The sequence below is a fragment of the Phyllostomus discolor genome, chromosome 7 (genome assembly GCF_004126475.2).
Source record: "Phyllostomus discolor isolate MPI-MPIP mPhyDis1 chromosome 7, mPhyDis1.pri.v3, whole genome shotgun sequence".
In the NCBI taxonomy this organism is placed as follows: domain Eukaryota; kingdom Metazoa; phylum Chordata; class Mammalia; order Chiroptera; family Phyllostomidae; genus Phyllostomus; species Phyllostomus discolor.
In genome coordinates, this window is record NC_040909.2 from 120956876 (window position 1) to 120981846 (window position 24971).

The 24971-nt window shown below is 36.5% G+C and overlaps 1 protein-coding gene across 1 annotated transcript in view; it reads right to left on the reverse strand.

The window, feature by feature from the left end:
- The window catches only part of CSMD3 (CUB and Sushi multiple domains 3), an 893237-nt gene that overhangs the window by 459586 nt on the left and 408680 nt on the right, over positions 1 to 24971 (reverse strand). The window contains 1 exon segment of the mRNA XM_028533680.2: positions 4458 to 4579. Coding sequence (XP_028389481.1) covers positions 4458 to 4579 — 122 coding nt within the window.

A 24971-nucleotide genomic window follows, 5' to 3' on the forward strand; every position in this document is an offset into this window, starting at 1 on the left:
CAGGTATGGCTGAAAATTATATCCATAATTTAATAATGCAAGTTGCATAATTATAATATGACATATTGATAGACTCTCAATTTCTCGCATGGAAATTAGGAGATTAATTGAGAAGGAATGTGATCTTATAATTTGAAATAGACACATTTGGATGCTTCATAACAAAGCTGAGAATCTTAAAACCTCCAGTCTTTCAGAGTCACCTCTGCCAAAGGGAGCACCTCCTCTTCTCTTTCCTCGAAGCGCCGATAAAGGCCTCACTTGAGGCAATTCCCTTGTGATGGGGCACTCAGTCCCCTTGAGAGCTGCCACTGCCGCCACTTCTCATTTTCTGAAGCAGAGCAGTCAAACCCTCCGTGGGGGTGGCAGTGTCCAGTATTCTGTACAATACGGTAGCCATGGCCAACATGTGGCAGTAGAGCGCTTGAAGTGTGGCTTGTCTGAATTGATGCCACTTAAGTGTTAAACATGCTCAGTAATTCAAAGATTTGGAATGAAAATAAAATGATGGTAAATTACTGCATTATTAATTTATGCTAATTACATGTTGAAATGATAAAATCAGCATTAAATAAAATACAATCCTAAAATTAGTTTTATACTTTAAAAATGTAACTACTAGCCCTGGCTGGCATAGCTCAGTGGATTGAACGTGGGCTGCAAACCAAAGCATTGCAGGTTCGACTCCCAGTCAGAGCACATGCCTGGGTTGTAGGCCACGACCCCCAGCAACCGCACATTGATGTTTTTCTCTCTCTCTTTCTCCCTCCCTTCCCTCTCTAAAAATAAATAAATAAAATCTTAAAAAATGTAACTACTAGAAAATGTAAAATTATATGTGTCTCACATTATATTTCTGTTGGACAGGGCTGGTCTAGAGAGTCTTTAAACAATTCTATACACATAGATCAAAGGGTTTTGAAAACTACCTTCTTATATAATTTTAAATAGGCATCTATTAAAAAAAACAATTCTAAGTGTGAGTAGATGCAAATATTGCAATTTCTATTACACTCTAATTTTTTAAACACCAAAATATAGTTTCCTTAAAATCTTGCATCATTAGTTCATTTAATTTCTAATATTTTCCACCATATGTTAAAACTGGAAAACCTGTTAAATCAATTTGACAAATCAGAAATGTTTTGTGTTCAAAAAGTCAAACTTTGTGTTTCAGTTCAAATTGGTATATAATGTACTTCTCTGTATTGTGAATTTTAGTTCCATTATAGACAGACTTATGAATAGATAGATGGATTACAAATAGGTGTATACTTGGATGAAAGAAAGATAGACAGATAGATACATACATACATATATAGATGCATAGATAAAGAGATGGGCCATTCAATAAGTTTGTTGATAAAATAAAGTTGTCTCCTAATATATCTTAGTGAATCTATTTTTTTGCTTTGTTCTCAAAGACTCCGACTCACCTGGAATTACTTACTCTTAATCTCCCGAGTTTTATTTACACTCAAGTAAAGTAAAATATTAATATTTCAGGGGGAAGAGTAATACATGCCTTTACTTTGTCACTGTGAAAGACAGTCATAAAAGGAAGCGTGATAAAAGAGAACAAACAGAAGACAGACGATCATCAGGCAGGACAGTGACAGAAACTGGAGTATCTTAAAATGGTGTCCAGGACCCTCGGGTACAATAAGGGAATTGTTTTTGCATCCCAAGGGTACATGTACCTCAGGTTAAAGACAAATGCACAAGATCACCTATACTGAGGAAGATTATCCTCATAAAAACTAAGAAAATGTTGAAGACAGAATATTATTTATTTCACATATGGATCTATTGTTAAATGCATATATTAATGCAAGAACAATTCTGTGATCAGATTATTTAAAATATCAACTCTAATATTTTAACTTTCTGTTATGAAGAAACCCTCAATTGCATTCATTACTGAAATGCTATAATTAAAGGAAACATTCCCTTAAAGAGGCTTGTGGAAGGGATATAAAAGAACCTTAAAATTACATATTACTATACAATTGTAATGCCCAGTCATTATATTCTGTTTTTAGTAAGCTTAACGGCAATGGTAATATACTGATCAGTAAAAGTGACTATAATTTATGGTTTAATATTTTAGTATGAGACACAGTTACCTATAAATTATTCAGCCACATAATCAAATATGGAAAAAAATAGTTTGTAGTAATGTTTTATTGCAGTGATACATAAGCTAAATCTAACAAATAACTGAAGAGAAGAAGCATATTTCTTGCCAAAATGGTAAAATTTGGAAATAATAATTGCTACCATTTAAAGCGATCCTACTTTGAATCAGAAATTTCACACTTTCTTATCTAATCAATAAAACGACTTTATGATATGGTATTATTGTATCTAAAAGATAAAACAAAACAAACAAGCAGACACCTGTGGCTCAGAGGACTCAGGCGTCACGCCTGCCTAAAACTGTGTCATGTCTAGAGTACAACCCAGATTTGAAACCCGTTCAATCTGGTTTCATTTGCTTCCAAATTTCAGAGGTTTTCTTTTCTCTCTCTCTCTCTTTTTTACCTACCATCAATTTGTATTGGATGTTGAGAACACCATGATTACTTTACAAGTCACTGAACATGCAGAAAAATATGAGCAATCTTTTCTGAGGAAAAGTATAGATACTGAAGGATGCAGAATGTTGGCTAACTGGGGTGTACACCAACTAGGAGACCTGTGTGCCTGTGTCTCATGCCAGCAATGCCTTCCAGAAACAAGGTTCTAATGTGGTAATCTAAGCAAGCAAGACTTTAAACAGTATTTTTCAAACTGTGTGTTGTAACTTGTTAGGGTATCATAAAAATGATTTAGTGAGGCATGATCAACATTTTAAAGATAAACAGGTTATAAGGTTATAGTTCATTAGAGTACAAAATAGTGAAGTCCACTTTTGTTGTAAGAGGAAATATTCTGTGGCCCTGTGTGTGTGAGCAGGTGTGTGTCTGTGTAGTGTGAATGATCTGGGAGGCGATAACACAATGTCAAATATAACTCTAACTGTGCAGAGCGGTTAAAAATGCTTGAAAACCAATTTCTGTAGATTATCCTAAAATAGAGGCGAGCCAACAGATTAAAAATTAATGTCCTCAGTCAGCTATTTGATAAAAGTAGCAAAGAAGTAAAAGTAATTATGTCCTCCTTAGAAAATAAATTGGATTTTTTTAAAGAAGGAAACGGGGAGATAAAAGTTTGGCAGATTAGGTCAGATAAACAAGGAGAAATGAGACGACCTCTGTGAATCTTCAGGTAACTCAGTGATGAAAATAAATTAAACTGAACAGAGCAGCTATCTTACAGAACAGAAAATAATTACCACATTTTGATGACAATTGCAGGTAATTACCGTGGCACAAAAAAGATTTCTATCTCCATGCAAGATTAATACAATGCGTTTGTTCCGTACTTTACAATGAACTCACTTCATGCTTATCTTAGTGTGAGATATAACCTCGCAAATAGCACGTGTCTCATAAAGCACACATCTCTGACCTTTGCTATTTATGTAATCGTAGACAAGTTATTTAGCTTCTTTGTTAAAAGCAGGAATAAAACTATCTACCCCGTGGGGGAGTCTCATGAAGATTAAATAATTCATAAAGAGTGCTGCAAATTTTACCTGGCATGTTGCTAAGTGTTCAATAAACCTGAGTTTATCTTTCAAGTGCTTCATGATTTTTTATTTTCTCAACAACTTGTAATTTGAACAGAGATGGTGATCAATAAATAAATATTTGTTGAATTGAACTGAACTGATGACATGGGTTGAGTGGTTAAAATGATTTCCTCTGTATATTCTTACAAGGAAAAGCAGGGGAGAGTAGGAGAAGAAACCGACCTAATTTTTTCAGTTGTCCCTACATTCATTCAGAATTATTATTATGTTTGAAGTATTGTATCACATGCTTATTTAGATGTATTACTCACTTTTAATGAAAGAGAAAGATAACCCAACCTTTTAAATGTTATATTATGAGTCTTCCATTAGTGCCGAGCACATTAAAATAAATCATTTATAGTAAAGAATAGGTGTGTGACACATGGCAATAAAGAAACATCGGAAGCCAGCTGTGTTCATAAACATGATACACCTGAATAATATGTCAAGCAAAAAGATAAGAAGTGAAAGCCATTATTCATGGCCTCTTTAAAAAAGAAAAATATACTTACAATCATCAAACACCTGTCTCAGAAAGCATTCATTTATAATTTCAATGTGCTGTCAATTGTATGTTAGCATCTGGAAGTGCAATTGTATTATTCTACATTTACTTTTCCCAAATTTTCCATACAAGTTTATATTCTGTACAATGGATAAGCAGAAAAGATTGCAGAAATCACACTTTCTGCAGAAATGGTTTTCACAGCTCTTTCCTCACGCTCTCCTTGCTGTTGGCCCCCTGGCTCTGCTTTTCTACCACAGGCCACGTTCTCACCTTATTTGTATTCACTGCTGTGATGACCCAGACACACTGTGCGTTGCTGTCATACTGGAACGGGAAGTTGGGAGACGTAAAGGTTCCACTTGGTCCTTGAAGATTAGAGCCACATGTCTTCACTGCAAGAGAAATTGGATTTTAAATGATAAGCATATACCATATGCAAAATCATAGCAGTGAAATAACTTGCAAATGGCCTTTAAATGCAAAATTGCACAATTAGAACCATATTGAAATATATATTCTGTCTATAATGTTCACGTATCAAAATGAGAGTGTTTTTATACACACTAAAATTCACAAGCTCAATATTTTCAACAATTGAAAACTAATGATGAATAAAATGCCCTTTGACTGTAAATTGGTTAGTTTAATTAGAGAAAGGTATATTTATTTAATATTATGTTAACACAAATCTACAAAAAGAAAACACAAAAAGCCTTGGATTGACTAAGCAATCTAAAGGGTAGTATTTTCATTTAACTAGCCTCAGACACATAATAGCATAATTGAGGCATCAATATTAAAAGCACTCTTTCCATTCTTATAACTGTGAATTAGCACACAGTGGCTACACAGAAAGCTACAATGGGAATAATGTGAAGTCCCACAAAATTTAAGTGTTCTAAGTTTCCGCTAATGCTTCTTTCTTCTACTTACCAAAACAGCTTGTGACCACACTGCATTTGCCTTAACTTCTTTTTTTCCCTTAACTTGAGTTTATAGCTTGTGATTGAAATGGTTGCTTTTGATTTTCTCTTGTATGTGTATGATTTCCACCTTTTTTTATTGCTGTTCAAATACAGTCATCTCCATTTTCCCCCACCACTCCCCCCACCCACCCATCTCCACCTCTCACCCTCATTTCTACCCCCTTTGGTTTTGTCCATGTGTCCTTTATACATGCTCCTTGATGACCCTTCTCCTTTTTCCCCTCCCATTATCCCCTTGATTTCCAAATTTTAAACAAAAAAACTTATTTTGTAAAAAGGGAAAATCAAAGTGTATTCTTCCTTTAACATTAATTACCAATTTTTCCTTTTTTATTTACTGTCTAACTTATTATAAGTCTTGTATGCTCAACTTCATTTTCTTCTGTTCCTTTCATTCTGGTGTTATTTGTTCTCCAATTACCATGGTATAAATACTCCCAGATTCTGGCTAATTTGAAGCTACCAAAGGCTTATCAAGACCTCACAAATTTCTGAATATTTCACAATTGGCTCTTTTTCCCCAGCTCTATTGATTATAACTGACATGTAATACTGTGTGAGTTTAAGCTGTATAACAAGATAACTTGATATATGCATATGTGTGTGTGTGTGTGTGTGTGTGTGTGTGTGTGTGTGTGTGTATGGCAAAATAATAAAGGTAGTTAACCTCCTCATCACATCACACAATTATTTTTTGTGTATGTGTGTAGTGAAAATATTTAACATCTCTCATATTCTCTTAGTAATATATTAATCCGGCACTATTAACTATAGTCACCGTACTGTACATTAGATCACCAGAAGTTGTTCATCTTATAAATGGAAATGTATTCCCTTTGAAAAACTCCTCCGCATTTCTCCTGACATCCCCATTGCCACTTATGGCAATTCATATTCTCTGTTTCTATGGGGTTTTTTTCTTTCCTATTTTTCTTTTATGTAATTTTTATTGAGATATAATTCATATAATTCATATACCATAAAATTCACCCTTTAAAATGTATAATTAAGTGATTTTCCAGTAAAGTAACAAGCCATACAGCCTTTACTGCTACCTAATTCCAGAGCATTTTCTCTGTATTTCCCCTCTATAATCTCCTCCACCTCCCTGCACACTCCCTCCCCCCCAGCAATCACCACACTTTTGTTTGTGTCCCTAAGATTCTTCTCTCTCCGTTTTTTTTTCTTTTTTGGCTCAATCCCACCATCGCCCTGATTCAACCCCCGCCCCTGCCCCAACAGCTGTCAGCCTACTCTCTATCTATGAGTCTGTCTCTGTTTCACTTGTTATTCCATTTTGTTCGTTACATTCCACAATGTGTGAAGTCATATGGTACTCGTCTTTCCCTGACTAGCTTATTTCACTTAGCATAATGCCCTCCAGATCCATCCCTGCTGTCCAAATGGTAAGAGTGTTTCTTTTTTAGGTTTCACGTATAAGTGAGATCATTAACCACAACTTCTTATAATCCATCCATACTCACTACTCCATTTTTCTCCCCCATTCACTTTTGAAACTATTTCAATTTTTCTTCTCTGATTTCAGTGTGAACATCGCATTCTCAACACCAACAATGATCACCCAATTGCTAAATCTAACATCTCTCCATTTTCTCCGCATTCTGGATCTCCCGCAGTAATGGAAATGTATTGCTAAACTTTGGAATTCTCTGCCTTCCCTGCCTTCCCTTTCACAGCCCTGAAACTGTCTGGATTTGGGACATATTTGTTTAAAATAGTTATGCTCCATACTTGTGTCCTGGTTCTATTTTTTTTCCATCTGACCCTTAAGTAGCATAATTATAAACTGATTTAGTGGCCTCTTTTCTCTTTTTTAATGACCTCTCTGAATATTTAATCGCATTCACTTCTCCAGTAGTAACTTCTGTGTTGATAGCTCTCAAATCCACATGAACAATTCTGCCGTCTCTCTTGATTTCTAGAGTAAACTTCTGTTTGCTGGACATTCCATGAAATATTTCAAAGATGCTCATAATTAAGCCTCTCTGATCTCTCTGCCTCTCTCCCATATAAACAGCACTCCTGGAGACCTATACACTCCCCTACTGAAACACCTTTTTTTTTTCTTTTCTTCTTCTCTTCCTGATACCCGTTGCTTCATCATCATCTTTTTCCTGGGCTAGAAATAGCTACTTGACTCCTTATTACACTCCATTTTCTCTGTTTTTATCTTCATTAGTGTTACTCTCTTTTTCTTCCTAAAGTACAGATTTGATCATTTTAATTAATGGCATAAAATCCTGATCACCTGTTTCCTATAGGATAAATTAAAACTGGTTAATGTAGAATATAAAATGATTCCTGTGAGGCCCCACATTTCCTTTCCAATGCAATTTCCTGACATTTTACACAGCCATATACTCAACTTCTGCCAGAAAAGAATTCGTGCTCTCCCTTAGATGTAGCATAGCCTTTATAATTCTCCAGTTTTGCTATGATGTTCTTAAAGTCTAAAATGTGATGCCTTCTTGCATTTACCTGCAGAAATGTTATTTTTGTTTAAAGAAAGCTACACCGATGCACCACTTCTGTATATAGAAAGTGTTCCCATTTTTTCCACCCAGGGTTCAGTAGTGGGTAATAGTACTCACAACACATTATTTGAACAGCACATCAACAAATATGTTTAGATGCTAGTGATCTGATAGAAAATGTAGTTATAAATATTTTTAAAACTTATAGCAACAAAAATGCTGTAGTAATCAACTAACTGGTTTGAAGTTAGCACAATAGAGCCCTGTGATGGGGCATACTGCTTCTCCGAGTGGCACTGACTGCCAGGTCTTTCACTGGCATGCTTCGTTTTCCAAAACGTATACACACTTACCATCTTCTGTAGACAAGGCCTCATGTATCATCTTTGTTCACTAACTCCTAGCTAACTTTTTTTCAGATTTTATGTATCTATGATTATTTTAACTGTTCATGCCTTTGAAGAAGCTGTTATTTTATAACATATTATATGCTGTATCAATACCTTTCTATAGTTTCCTCAGGTCAAATACATAGAGTTAACTAGGCTTTGAAAAATGTCTAAGATTAAGGCTCCATTGTTGTGTGGCCTGTTGGCATGAAGGGAAGGCGGTGAAATGGTGTATGTACACAGCACTCTGTACTCTGCAACTTTTCTGTGAGTCTGAAATTATTTCAAAATAAAAAAAGTTTGACCGAAAGAAAAGAATACGGTTAAGTGCAATGAAATATGTTTTGGCTCAACTAGAACCCTTGGGCATTTAGATTTATGCTGGATATAACGTTTTTACAACACAAGCAAGACACGCTAAAATTTTATATTTTGGTGGAGTATTAAAGTTACGACTCAGAGGTTAAATATTCTTTTTGCACACAGTACCCCAACTGAGGCCTGTCTGCGGCGATCTCTAGGTCTCCTGTGCCCTAAAGTACCTCTTTCGTTCTCTCCTTCCAGAATCTCATGATGTTTGTACAATATTGAGGCGCTTTTGTGGTCTTGTTCCAACATGTTATCACGATGTGAAAAATTCGTAAAGCTCCTACGCATCTGCAATTCCTTAAGCACACTGACGATATTCCCACTTTAAGACCTTAGCATTTGCTGGTTTATTTTCTCATTTTGTATAGTTTTCTACTCAAATGTTTCTTAACAAAGAATCTGTTTTGATTAATCTACCTAAAGTTTAGATTTTTAGGTATCACCTTCATACATACACATACACAGATATCTATCTTTACATGCAAGTGTACATGCCCACATACGTATATGGGTATATGCATACAGTGTCTATTGTCCCTTTTCCTCACTTTAGAATGACAGCTTCGTGAGAGCAAGGACTTGGCCTTATTCCCCACAGTGTCCCCAGTGCCCAGAACAGTGCCAGGTACATAGTATATAAGAAATATATAACTGGATAAATAAACAAATTATTAAAATAATGAGAGTCACAACAGAGGTGTTTTTGTTCTTTTGTTTCCGGTTTGTATCTTTCTTACCCCCTCTCTCCCTTTGGATGTAGTGGCAATTCAAGCAACCTCCCTGGGTGAATATTCTCATCCCTGTGGATTCAACTCAAACAGTTGTCTGAGTAACCGAATCCTATTGTCTGCTTCTCTGAAGCTGTTCTATGAATGCTGGAAGATTTTTAGTAAGAAACATTGCGTTTGGTCATATCTATGTGTTTCAAAGTAGATGAAGTTTTACTTTTTAGTTTCTGTATCTTCAACTGTCCCTACATCTTCAACTTACTCGGTGTTCGCACTTGAGCAAATCCAAACCATCTGGATCTCAGTTATTCCACTTACAAACCTAGACAAGTAGGCTGTGTCACTCTCTGATGGGCATAGAATGATTGCATGATTATATTATGCAGTTATTCATATGCTCTTAATGGCTTCTTCCAATAGGTGCAATGAGGATAGTAGAGCCTGTAAGTTATGCTTTGTCCAATGATGCTTTTACTGTCTCAGAGACATAGACTTATTGTTATTAAAATGACTTGATGGCATACAAAACATGGAAAATGATGGATCCACCAAAAAGTCAATTTGAATTCAGTAGTATTTATAATACTCCTTTTTTATCATCTGTGAGTTGGGAAACATTATGATCTTGCCCTTAGCAAAAGTATTTCCATTTCCACCTTTCAATATCCACAGTTACTAATTTGCTTATTAGACAGGGATTGGGATAAAAACAGATACTGTTAAATTATGTCTAAGAGTAACTAGCCATTGGTCATGGAATAAGCTATATTTCTTCTGTTATTCAAGAGGTGGTGGACAAGAGCAGGTGATACTAATTTTACCTTAGTAGAGTTTATATTTCCCCTAGATCTCTATTTCCCCTTGAAAAATTAGATATTCTAATAAGGTATAACGATGTAGTAATAAATAAGTATGAATGGCTCAAACTTTGTGAAATGCACCAAGTCACAGCTCACACCATGGAAAATGTCCTTGCTGGAGGACAAAAAAAATATATTGGTAGGGACAAATATGGAATGACTGGAGATGGATGAATGTTGGTACCTGCTGAGTAGGTACTTCTACTAGCCACTGGCTCCTTCCTAGGCCTAAAAAGGAACTATCCCTGGTTTCACAGAGATAAGCTGGGGTAAGTGCCACCTACAATTTCATTCTAACCCTTCCTTCTCCGATTATCACCATTGGTATTTGAACTGTATCCGCACCATCTACATTTTGCAACAAGCTTGTGTTTTTATCATAGCATTTGATTGAGGCACTAAGTGGGGGTTTTGGTGGATTTTTTAAAATAATTCATTTTCTCTCCAGGAGGTGGAAGAATGTCCCCTGGGACTGTGTAAGGCCAGGAGGGGAAAATAAGAGAGCGGTGACCACGTGTCCAACAACTGAGTTAGAGTAATCTGGAAAACTGAATTTATTTTGTATTCTAGGCTAGTGAAATAAGCATATTGTCTGTTATAAATATTCAATGTTGGTTAAGGAAATCAGACTTACTATAATTTTGGAACTTTAATAAGAGTCTAGCATTTAAAACTCTATGTCTATGATGTAAACTGATATTAAAATTTTTATCATTTATTTTATAGCATAAATTATGATATAAGCAAATATAAACTAATATCATAGCAATATGTGATTAATGTATAATGACAAAGAAATTAATATTTTTATTATTTATTAAGCAAATATGTTCCATGTCTAGAAACAAATATGACCTGATGGTTGAGAACTTTTGTTCAGTGAAATGTTAAATCAAATTGTTCAGTGGAAAAAATGAGTGTGTATATTTCAATGTGTTTTTATTTTGATAAATTCTGCTTATTCTATATTAGATAATATAGTTTAATTCATTTGCAAAAGTTGGATGCTGTATGCTTTTACTCTTCAAGTCTACATATTCCACAAAACATGAACTGAGTGCATGTTCTGTTTGAAATACTATGCTGGGCATTGGAAGTGGCAAGGTAGAAAGACAGTCAGTCAAAATTCCTGCCCTCATAGACCTTATAGCCATGAAGAAAAGAGAAATGCTAAACTAATAGATAAAGCTGGGTTTATGAGGTCTTTGAAAGTAATAGATCAAGAAAGCCTATGGAATTAGTTAACAGATCAGGAAAGGCTATTCATAGGAAGTGTGATAGAAAAATAATCATTTATTTCTATGTTTTGCCCCTCATTCAAACCCTTCCAGAGTAATTTAGGAGTCCTTCTCATATGGCCTTTGTAGAAACCTTATAAGGAACAAATTCATTCTAATCAAATTGGGGTGAACTTGTACACAATAACCCTGTTTCCATTTCTATGGCAACATTTTCATGAGACATTATCTTTTAAAATTAGAATGTTATCATTACTATTAGAGATGGCTAAATTGAAATGCTTTAGCGACATTCTAAGAAAAAAAAATTCCATGTTGGCAGAGGTATGTGTTTTGAATATAAAACAGTGCACTATGAAAAAATGGCTTTGAGAAAATAAAATGGCTCAGAAAATTACTAATTTCTAAGATAGAAGTTATAGGAGATACAAAGTTTCTATTATTAGCTCAAACAGGAAATGGGTATTTCCAAAGTTATAAAAAATACTTTATAAATTAAAGTACAATATTTTTAATGAAGGAATTAGTAACTTAGCAAGGCAAAATGCACAGAAAATAAAAAGGGTTGCTGAATTTTCTACTCAAATCAGAAAACATTTGCTGTAAAAAATAAATAAAATATGTTAGAAATGTATTATCAAAGTAGATAAAGGAAAACAGGACAAGAGAGAACACCACCCAAAATGAGTGTCTTCTCTCTCAAAGGACATGAACAGGAACTGTAGGTTTTCACATGGAAAATAGAATTCCATTAAAGAAGATACAGATGTATGGGTTGAACGTCACAATTGTAATCTTTCTGCATGACATTTGGCATTTGTTTTGAAAGACTATGTTCAACCACCCTTTGTCTTTCTTTTGCACTTCCTTTCTGGGAAATAAACTAATAGGTTTGAAAGTCATACACAAAGTTATCCATATTATACATTGAAATCTCACCTTAGAGTTTATAAAAATTTACATGCTAAAATGTAGATTTAAATAATGTCTTAAAATATGGTTACAACACTTTTAATACACTAGAAGTTCATGTTGTTTTTATTTTACTTTCATTGTTTAATAGTGTATATAAGGCACCTGAACAATACTGAATTATTTACCTAAATATCAAAGAATTCTTATTAAACTGCAGATAAACAGGTACAGAAACTTTTCTCTGAATCAGTTAAAATTCAGATTGTTGACTGTTGCTCCTAAAACACACATCTGAAGGTAAATGATAAAACTTATTTAAATCACTATCTAGAACTATCAATAAGTAGTTCAGTTTAATAATATTTAATTGAACATCCTAGTCTCTATGTCTTCATGCGAAGCTGATAAAATGCCGGAAGTGGAGTAGCAATTAGGACTAATCTTCAGATACATCAAAGTGTCATCTGCGTAAGAATGGGAATCTAATCCATGCCATCACTGATAGGAAGCATACAAATGTGGAATAATAATGATATAACTCCAAAGCAAGGAATTGGAAAACAGAGGAGATGCTATGAAAGGGACAAAATTAAAATCAGCAAGTGGCAGACTACACAGGATCAGATAAATTTGATTAAAACCAAACAAATGCAATTTCTTTTAAAAAGAGGTAACGTGTGCTCATTTGTTTAGACAAAAACAAAAGTAAACAAATCCTCTCTACCCCCGCTTCTTGGCTCTTCGTAATTTAACCTAGTCAAGAAGGTTATGTCCATATAAAATTCCCCCTCTGTTTGCTGTTTGTTTCTCTGAATCATTTTGTCTGCATACCAGGATGAAAGCACAAACAGCATTACATCAGAAATAGAGGTGATTTCTATGAATTAATGGTTCATTACACTTTTTGACGACAGTATAAGAATATCCAACTTAATCTAGGTTTTTCAGTAAGAAAGTGAGACAGATAAAATGGTAAGGTATAATGAGATGAATTAGTATGCACATATATCTGTGTGTGTGTGTGTGTGTGTGTGTGTGTGTGTGTCCTGCAGTGCCCTTGAGGCCATTCAGGAGGGAAGGTGAGTGGAAGAGAGATGGGAAGCAGGAAGAAGAAAAAGGAACACAGAGGTGGCACGAGTGGGATGATGATGTACAGGTGAAGTCAGGAGGAAAAAAAACTTAAGCAACTAGTTAGGCAAAGAATTTTTAACAGATTAAGAGTAACATTCAGTTGCAAGCTCTTTCTCTACCTTCGATGTAGATTACCTTCATCCTTTCCCAGTAGAGCAAGTTACCTCCTGCATACTTAAACACTGTTCTTGTTGGTTTGTTTAGATGAAATCAGGGACAATGGCTACTTGAATTTATGTAAAATTTACATAATAAAAAAACTAGTAGAGCAGGAATTTGGAGTCAGTATTAACCATTAGATGCTACATTTCCACTTCCTGGCCCAATAGATGTTCTGAAAGCTTTAGAAGGTTGTATACTGTCCCAGAACTTAAAACAGGGGATTAGACTATCTGATCTACAACTACGGAAGCAGGAAGCTTCATTTGACAATTTGTAATTTCAAAATGCACCATGCCCTAAGTTACGTCTATGGCTTCGCACATTCAGTTTCCTTCATCTGCATATTAGGTTTTAGCTCCTACCCTGCTGTCTAAAATTCATTCTGCCTCATCCTTCCTTGTATTGGAACGTTAATACTTTACATTAATTGTTTGTTTTCCTACAGAGTCCCCTTCTGTCAACAACTGTCTTTCATCTAGTGACTAGAAGCTGGCTGTGAGTATAACAAACAGCGAATGCTCAAAAAAGTTTTCTGAAAAATTAATTAATGAATAACTCAATAAAGTGAAGTATACCTACATGGAAGAAATTCTTTTAAATGTCAAAGTTTATCATTTAAACATTTCAATCAAAATGCAAGAAGAAAGACAATTCATCAAGAAAGTATCTCAGGGAAATTTGCATATCACTTGTAACTCTAGACAATCTTTTCTTCTGGCTAAAGGTCAAATGAATATTTGATGATGATTTGTCATTATTCTTTATGGAGATACCTTGTCAACACCAAACATTGACTTAGAAGGATTCAATGCAAAAAAGGAATCAGCTGGATCCTTTAAGGAGCTCAAAGTCTTAGAGAAAAGTTAAATGAGCAACTTTAGCAGTGTTCTGTAAGTGCTAAGATAAAGGCAAGCAGGTGCTATGGGAAGGTAAGGACAGTTTTGAAAGTTGGTTGCTTAGAAACAGTATCCTTGAGATGATGTCAGAGTTGATTCTTGAAAAGTAACAACACATGAACACAGACTAGAAATTTAGGATGGGCTTCTAGGCAAAGGAAAAGGTGCACTAGATTATACATCATATATGAGAAAACTTTGTAATTCCCAAAATATCTAAGACTGTTTGGGGATGGAGAGGTTATTTAGGTGGCACTGGAGAGGTAAATAACTACATATTCAAGAGGCACCAAATATGTTAGTCTATGGCAATTGTTGGATTTTTGCTTATCAAAACTAAAGAGATACTTTGGAATACTAAAGGGCACTTTACTGAACCATGACCAAATTTAGGTTACTCAGTCCAGGAGCCAAAAGCAAGATGAATTTAAGAAAGAAAGACCCAGAGGCCTATACACAAGAAAAAGAACATCAAGTCATGTAATTTTTTCTTCTCATATATACTTATTTTAATGTAGATCGATTTACTTTTAAATACAGAGCATAATGTATTTCTTCATTTATTTATTTACTCAATCATTCATTCAACTAACACTATGTATTCAAGAACTATGATGTACTCAACAGTGTGAGAATTAGTGATCACACAGTCATGGAGTACGCCTCTCTTCCCGCACCTCACATTATAGGGAGAGAGACAAGCTTGACACTGCCTATTGCAATATCATTTGCATAATCATTAAAAATGCTACAGAGAAACTTCAGTCAAGATAGAGGCATAGGAAAACAGGCTTCGCCTCCTCTCACAACTACAGCAAAAATTTCAACTAGACTATAAAACAAATATCAGCCAGATTCATCAGAAAATCAAACTGTATGGAAGTCCAACAACCAAGGATTTAAAGAAGCCACATTCATCCAGGTGGATAGGAGGGATGGAGATGCAGAGGCACACTGAGGGGTGGAGAGGCATGGAGAGGTGCAGAGAGGTGGCAGAATGGGTGGTCCCACCTTCACATTTTTATACATGTGGAGTATAAAAATGTGGAGGGATACCTCAGGAGCAAGGAATCCCCGCCCCACACCAGACCACCCAGCCCAGGTTTTCAGCACCAGGAAGATAAGTTCCCATAACTTCTGGCTGTGAGAGTCAGAGGCACTTGGGGCAGTGAAAGAAACTACAAGATTCTCAGCAGACTTCTTTTAAAGGGCTCACAAAGGTCTTAGGACTTATGTAGACCCATCTCCTCTGGGATTCCACACTGTAGCAACAGCTGGAGGAGCACAAGTGGCATAGGTGGAGAAAGTGAAGTGACTGGCAACAGGAAAGTTCCAGAATCCTCCTGGGAAAACCTTCAGAGGCCAGGCAGCAGCATAGTCCCCTCTCTGAGCCCTCCCCGCACAGAGCCACGAAGCGGGGGAATGGGTTGCCTTGCCCTGGCGATTACCAAAGGCTCTGCTCCTGACAATTGACAGATGCTCTTTTCTACAATAGGCCATGCTACTAAGACAGGGGGGCAGTGCAGCTCTGTCTAATACACAGAAACAAACACAGGGAGGCTGCCCAAATGAGGAGCCCAAGAAACATGGCCCAAATAAAGGACAGAACAAAACACCAGAAAAAGAACAAAATGAAATGGAGATACACAACCTATCAGATGCAGAGCTCAAAACACTGGTTATCAGAATTCTCAAAGAACTCACAAGGTACTGCAACAGCATAAAAAGGCCCAGGCAGAAATGAAGGTTACATTAAGTGAAACAAAGACAATTCTATAGGGAACCAACAGTGGAAGGGATGAAGCTGAGAATCAAATTAACGATGTGGAACATAGGGAAGAAAAAAGCATTCAATCAGAACAGCAAGAAGAAAAAAGAATTTCAAAAAATGAGGGTAGACTAAGGAGACTGGGTCGTCTCCAAATGTACCGATAAATGAATCATAGGGGTGCCAGAAGGAAAAGAGGAAGAGCAAGAAATTGAAAACTTACTTGAAAAAATAATGAAAAGAAACTTCCCTAATTTGGTGAAGGAAATAGACATACAAGTTCAGGAGGCACATAGAGTCCCAAACAAGTTGGACCCAAAGAGGACCACACCAAGACACATCATAATTAAAATGCCAAAGGTTAAGATAAAGAGAGAATCTTAAAAACAGCAAGAGAAAAGCAGATAGTTATCTACAAAGGGGTTCCCATTAGTTTGTCAGCTGATTTCTCAAGAGAAACTTGTAGGCTAGAAGGGACTTGCAAGAAATACTCAAAAAGATGAAAAGCAAGGACCTACAACCCAGATTACTCCATCCAGAAAAGCTATAATTTAGAATTGAAAGGCAGATAAAGTGTTTCTTAGATAAGGTAAAACTAAAGAAGTTCATCATCACCAAGCCATTATTATATGAAATGTCAAAGGGGAACATGAAAGAAAAAGAAGATAAAAACTATGAACATTAAAACGGCAGAAATTCATGACTATCAACAACTGAATCTAAAGAACAAACTAAGCAACAAGCAGAACACGACAAAATCATGATATGGAGATCACTTGGAGGGTTATCAGCTGGGAGGAGGAAGAGGGAGAATGGAGGGGAAAGGTTCAGGGATTAAGAAGTACAAATTGGGAGGTACAAAATAGTCAGGGGAATGTTAAGAACTGTATAGAAAATGGAGAAGCCAAAGAAGTTATATGTATGACCTGTGGACATGAATTAGGGGGAGGACTGCTGGAGAGAATGGGGGTACCAAGTAGAGGGGAGAGAAGGAGGAAACCCTGGAACAACTGTAATAGCAGAATCAATAAAATATATTTTTTTAAAAAATGCTACAAAGGAAAAGTACAGGGTTCCTAGCAAGAGGCACAGAGCATGCTTATAAATATCTGAATTATACAGCATAGTTAAGAGAAATTTAGAAAATTATTTTTTTCAAATGTATCCAACAACAAAACCAAATGTGAATATTTTCTTTGAATCTTATACATATGTTTCATGCATTGTTAGAAACGTATGTGCTATATTTTAGCTCTTGGCGATGTTGCTAAGCAATCTTTAAAAGTATATGAAAGCAGTTTGTTTTAGATTGGCCTAGCATCTTCTGCCCTATAATCTTTTTTATTTTTACCAATAGGCTTGACAAATCCTTGGTGATATGAAGGCCACATAACTTCCAACCATTTCCCAAAATAATGGCATTTCATTAAAAGCTTTTTCCTGCTAACAACAAATAGAATATTCCTCTAAAGTAACATCCAAGGTCATTATCAAAAGAATAAGGAAATGAAGAGTGGAGGAAAAAAAGACTAAGAGGGTACTTCTGGAAATTGGGTCAGGATATCCTAGGATATAAGAAACAATGATACATAGGCAAGTCCAGTTCCCTATGCAAAAAATAATATTTTAAAAAGTTACAATTGTTTCAAGGAACAAAATAAAAGATTCTACAGAATTTCCATCGTCAAGATCATCTGTGTTTATACTACTCATTCCTATTCCTGGAAGATTGGCCAATAGCATGACATCATCATATCATTCTTAGAAACACCAGTAACAATAACCTTGCTGTGAGGGTTTACTACATGCCAGGCAGACACTGTATGGGAGCTCTATCTATTTTACAGCTTTTAATCATTAAACACACACATGCACACATGCCCCTATGAGGTAAATATTTCTTTTGAGAACTAAGGCTCAGTCAGTGGAGCCTAATACATGGGTTCAAATCCTGGCTCTACTGGGTATCATCGATTTGCATACAATGAATCACTGAAGGGCTCTGCATGTCAGTTCTTTACTTTGTATGAGGGGAAGAATTGAACAGCATCTCACAGGCTTGTTGAGAGGTTCAAATGATACACTTGAATCTTATCTAGCAAATAGTAAACTCTGTATAAGTGTTAGTTGTTATGATAGTTACTTAGTATTATTATTTGAATTTTACAGAGAATGTAACTGAGATTAGAAATTTAAATCACTCCAAGTTTATTTGAATTCATAGCAGCTACATGTCCAAGTTCTGAATGAGTGCGCTATAAATATTTGTTACATTTTTGGTAATTTTGATTTATTTTGTAGGTAGAATTATGATAGAATATTACTGAGAACATATTCTAATTAGCCAATGTAGCTTTTTATTTGCATATATGAATTAATTCTCATATAAATATTAACTGTTACGTATGTGCATTTATAATATGTAATTTTTTCATGTTTGGATACATGAAATTATTTCTTATTAATATATATTCACTGCTTACACTAATATTAGACACATTTCTTAATCCCTGATCCTAGAAAAATAAAGCCTTATCAATATGTAAATCATAATTCTTTCCACATTCTGCATATTTTTTATTTTTTTAAATTTTTAAAGATTATCCTTTTCTTAAAGATTTTTATTTTATTTATTTTTAGAGAGGGGAAGGGAAGGAGAAAGAGAAAGTTCACTGTGTGGTTGCCTCTCATGTGCCCCCTAATGGGGACCTGGCCTGCAACCCAGGCATGTGCCCTGACTGGGAATTGAACCAGTGACCCATTAGGTTTGTAGGCTGACCCTCAATCCACTGAGCCACACCAGCCAGGGCTGCATATTCTTTTTACTGTATGGATAGTACATTTACATTTTTTAAAGAGCATAGGCCTGCAAAGGATGAACAGTTGATTACCTAATAAAGTGGTTGATAAAAAAAAAGTCCATGTAAAAAACATCCTGAACATGCCAAGAATTCAGGATTGTCAAGAATTTCCCACAGCATATAAACCATCGCCAAATAGAAGACAGCAATAAAGTCACATTTATTTAGTCTATAAATCAATTCAAACAGTTGGTGTTCTACCTGGTAATGAAATCCTCTAAGTCACTGCAAAATGTGTACAAAGCATACTTCTGGGTGGGAAGCTGCGTGACATTTTCAACTCTGTGGTGAGCCATAATAAATTATTTCAGCAACTGCTATTTCCCCTATGTCCATATATAAGTATAAAGCCACAGAACAGAAAAAAAAAAAAAAAACAACAGTAACATAAAACTCAAACCAAACCTATCCACAACACAACTATCAATCTTGTGAGGAAATTGACCTCAGTATCTGTTCCCTAGAAATATATCAGTGATTGTACCATCCCCTGGAGATTAGCACAAACAATTCCCCTATGGGTTAGGAAAATATCTGAATTCCCGTTGGGACTGTGGATATCCACTGAGCCAAGGGGGCATGGAGCAGAGATGTTTGCTATATTTGAGTTTCCTATGGGATCTTTCTCTAGGGATATACATTTCTGATTATTCCCCAAGCATGGGTAATGCAATTATATGACCCCAAGCCAAAAGTCAAGTAGGGATTGATTGAATCTATATGATGTGTACTGAGAGCCAAAGGGGGGGCCAAAGGAGGTGCCCATAAAGTGATAACTTAGACTGTGTTACCCAGAGTGGTGCCTGGGCTAAGGTCTTGTGTGTGAGAGGTTAAATTGGTGAGATGGTCTTGGGGGATAGAAATGGGAATGAAACAGATCTGAAATGCAAAAAAGCCAATACAAGGATGTGTTATCCAATTGGCTACCACCAGGGATAACTGGTAGGAGACCCTATAAAAACTTCTGATGAAGCTTGTAAAATGCCTCTCAGGATTACAGAGGAAAGTGCAGAAGAAAGGAGGATGCATTTCATTTGTTCTTATTCCCTTGAAGCTCAAGAACTGACTACTAATGCATTAGCTCCTCTACAAGTTCTGCTAGTACCTGTATAAAGGCCAAGCCACTTTATCAACTTGCTGATCCAGGTGTCAGAGAAGCCAGAGGTTAGAAACTAAGATGCAGAAAGAGAGACATGATCAGGTGCACCTGCAGAAAATGTACCTGTCACCACAACAGTTCTTAGAGTAAGGGACAGGATTGATACACTGTTCAGATGTTTTGGACACTTTGCCTCTCCTATTAAAATTCTAATATTAAGGCAACCATTTAACAAAAAATAATTCCACTTAATAGGTTTAAAATTTTAAATCATTTAGGAAATGTTTTAATACTAAAAGAAGTCTCTAGTTGCAATATTGCGTCCTCTAACGGGAAAAGAGAGAGTTAAGTGTACTCTGGATTTTCCTCCAAAACTTTCCCCTCTCTTCCCCTATATTTTTCATGTTTTCCTTCTAATTCTTATAATTGAAATGCCAGGAAAATCCTCTGCTCTATTTCTGTCCCAAATAATAGATTTAGAGAGCAATGAGATACCATCATTACCCTGATGCTATTCAGCTGCGCCATTCATTTCCTCTGGACTCAGATGGCATTAAACCTCTGTACTCTCTTCAGCAGCCAAGTCTGGAGGAGAGACGAGCTGGCGCACTTCCAAGCCATTAAAGACAGAGTGATTTGGCTGGAATGCTGAAGAAACACCCAGGGACTTGAAAAGAGGAAGTTTGGGCTTTCTCAAATGAACTGACTCACACAGACCTGCCCGGTGTCAGTCTATCTCCAGGTCTCAATCTGCCCAGGCATTGCCAGGCAGCACCTGAGGGAACGAGTGCCTTTGGTCTTCTTGCATTTAATGTGAACCTTGAAGACTGCATTCAATGATTTAATGTTTGCCTGGGAAATCTTCAGACTGACTTACGAGCCGATACGCAGAATGTGTGTTTTGGTTATGTTGGTGTTGTGAAACAGATAACTTGGAATTCCTCAAAAGAAAAAAAAAAAAAACGATGTCTATAGAAAGCATTAATTACAGATGCAAAGTCTTTATTAATTCCCTTTTAACAAAGCAATTTTAAACCATGACACTCCAAGTAAGCCGACATCTTACTGATTCTGCTCTCCCTTTCCTCCTCTAGACAGTCTTGCAAGGGGGTATAGCTAAAGAGGATCCTCAGGGCAGACAGCCTTTAGAACAGAGCCCAGCTGTGCCCCGTGTGAGACTCCTATCTTTTAATAGGCCCTTATAACCCGACAGATCGTCGCTCCTGAACGTTGCCTTCAGAATGAATTCATAAGTGAGTAATATATGTGAACTAAGCATAGCTTTAAAAAGGGACAAGAAAGCACTTGTCCATTTTTAAATGCATAATTTTCACAAGGTCATTGAAGTATTCTGCAGTCAGTTTTGTCATGAATGGTTTATTCCCCCATTAAAATTCACAGGAGAAATAAAACATCAATGATCTTATTCCCATCAAAAAGCAACAAGTGACCATAGGATGTTACCATGGGGTTAAACTGCTCTTATCTAAGATAAATGAAAAACCTTTCAATGATTGGCGGCACTTTTGGGGGGAGATGTCTTTGCTGTACATCTCTGGCATAGAGGAAAACAAATGCGGAGGAAAGGACAGCTAATTGAAAAACATGAGATTCAGCCCTGGCTGGCATAGCTCAGTGGATTGAGCGCAGGCTGCGAACCAAAGTATCACAGGTTCGATTCCCAGTCAGGGCACATGCCTGGGTTGCAGGCCACGGCCCCCAGCAACTGCACATTGATGTTTCTCTCTCTTTCTCCCTCCCTTCTCTCTCTAAAAATAAATAAATAAATAAATCTTAAAAAAAAAGAAAAACATGAGATAATATTACTTTTGTCCCAATTCTATAATTGATACAGTTTTACGATGCCAGAAACGATGCCAAGTGAAATTCTTTTCCATTCAATGACTTCACATTGTGGGGCAAAGATTAAATAAGCAGATGATACTCAGGGTCGGCTCATGCTACAGCACCAGGAGCCTGAATTCAGGATGTTACTCGATTTCCTGGAATATCTGGAAAGTGTACACGTTAGCTTCTTGAAGTCTGCATCCTTTTAAACCTGCGTCATTTGCAGAGCAGTGGCGTGTACATCCCGGGGAAGCCTTTTTGGAAGGCAGCCTCCAGGCTCCAGGCCGCCTCCCCTGAGTCTAAACCTGCTTTCATTACGTTCTCCAATCTGCACGTTCAAGCTTGAGAAGCACTTCTTTTTGCCACAGAGCCCCTCCATATAGAGCTGCCCATCAGTTAATTAAGATTATTGATGGGAAACTTCTCTCACTCACATTTTCTCTCTAGTGCCTCTCGTTTTATCATTCGAGAGAGGAATACTTGAACGGTGATGTTTCTTTGTGACCTCTCTAGCAGCACGGCTATTATTCAAATGCTATGAATCTTGGAGAGCTGATTCTGCTTTGCTAGGTTATCAGGTTCAATGCAGTGCACTCTGTTCGGCAATTTTCTGCTCTCTCTCCTCATGAAATAGAAAAGAAGGACTAAGTTCACCCTGTCAAACCAAGCAAGTAGGGGATTAGGACTTCTACAGTTTGGGTATTCAGCCAAAATGTTTATGTGTAACAATGATGTGAAATGGGTTTCATTATTTCTGTTTTATAACTCAGGAAACTGAGGCTTACAAATAATTTTTCTATGGTCATACACATAGTTACTGGGTTGAGTGGGAAATTAAACTTGTACCTCTCTGACCTCAAAGTCTGTTGTCTTAAGCAAAGGCTATGCCAACTCCCTAAACTGAGGTGTGTTTGTGTACGTGTGGTCGTCTTGGGGCCAGGAAATATGGACAGATAAAGTTATGCACACCCCAAAAGTCTTATGATATTTATCCATCTAGAATTATCAATGTTGATTAAATATCAATTCGTACTATATGAATTGATTTCTATTTCCTCTATCAGTTAGTGATACATGAAATTCATTTATCTGTATTTATATCCCTCATTAATTTTATACCTACTAAATATGAGGGGGGACCAAAAAATGGAATTTATTTATAAAAATTTGAGTATTCTTACGTGTTTAAACTTCAGTCATGTTCAAAGTACCCTCCATTTGCTGTAATACACCTACCAATCGAGAGGCTTTTTCCCACTGCTCAGAACAGTTTTTGCTCAGGGTGAGACCAGGTGACTAGGCAGGTGGGGCAGGGTGGGGCAGGGTGGGGCATGGGGGTTCATGGCATCTTTGGTAAGACAATCATTGAACACTCAAGAGGTGTGAGCAGGTAATCTTGTAAATCACACAGGATGAAATGGGAAATGCATTTAAAAAGTTAAAAAAAATCACTGAAGGCAAAAAGTGCCTCTCACAACAACACCAGCTGGTGCACTGATACAGATGGGTTCCTAGAGCACTCACCTGGGGGAGAAGCCTGTACTATAAGGGGCCCACATCCAGAAGAGAATTCTGGTTTGAGGGGTCCCCCCTTGTATATCCCTCCTACATTGTCATTCCTCTGAGTATATAATTTTATCTTGGTGTAGTTGAGTAAATATAACCACAGACCGGATGTGTTTTCAAACATTTGTTGACAGGTAAAAATACAATTGCCATTGTGAACACATATAAGAAAAGAGTTGAAAGACCACACATTTCCATGACTCTAGGGAAGATGAAAACTCTGAGTTAATTTTTCATTCCAACTCTGCCCCACATTATGAGACCTTAACAAGTCACTAAGTATTAATGTCTCATTGTCTCTTTCTATAAAATAGGAATAATTATGCCTTGTTGATAATGATTTTATCATGATTTCAAAAAAACAAATGAAGTAATACATAAAATTGTACTGTCATTCAAAAAAAAATAAATAGTAGGTTTTTAAAAACCAGAAACAGACTGAACACTTAATTTACATATATTATGAACGTGCATTATGCAAACACTGATAACCTACCATCAGCACTTTATTACTTACTGTTCTCACTGCTGGGACTATTGCTTCCTCAGGTGATGAGCATTCCCCCGCCCCCTGCAGCATCCCAGCACACTGCTTAAATGGGACCTCAGAGAAGACTTATCTGGCCATTGCATCCAAAATAACAGTTGGTCATTCTCTTAGTTTTTCTCCACAACATTTATCCTGCAAATACTGTCTATTCCTGTATCTATATTTGCTTGTGTCTCTTGTCCTATACCATTAGTTCTATAAGAGGATCTTGACTTCTTTGTTAACTATTTTATCTCCAGAGCCCAGCAGTGACTAGCAAACAGCGAATTCACAGCCAATGCTTGCTGAATAAATGAATGGGCGAACTAAGTCTACATGGAGCCATAGGAAGAGGATCAACAATGATGGCACTACCACTCTCAGCTAATATGCTTATTAGGTGCCAGGAATTACATTCTTGTAGCAGTGAACTCTCAAGCCCTCACAACCACCGTGGGAATGAATACCATTATCTCCATTTTCCAGGTGAGGGAATTAAAATTTAGGCTAGACTAAACTAAGTTATCCATTCTCAACCTTGCTGGTACATCAGAATTATCTTGTAACATTTTACAAATGTTGTTGCTGAGGCCCCAGCCTTAAGAATTTCAATTTCAGTGCAATGCTCACACTAAAGCCATTCAATTAAAATGTCTATAGGTAGGAGCAGAGTATCAGTGTTTGTTTTAAGGTATGATTGCAAATCACAACCATCCCTGAGAACTTTATCACTGGCTTAATTAATTAACAACTTCCCCCTGTTCACGTGATTAGTAAGTGGTGGATTAAAGATTTGGTCCAGTTTCTCTTTTACTCAATGTTCCCTCTACTACTGATGTGCTGTTTTGCACATCTACTATAGGGGAGTGTATGATTTCAGTACCTGGCCAACTACAGTATTACTACCTAGAACTTTGAGATAGTATGATTTTATATCTAATAGC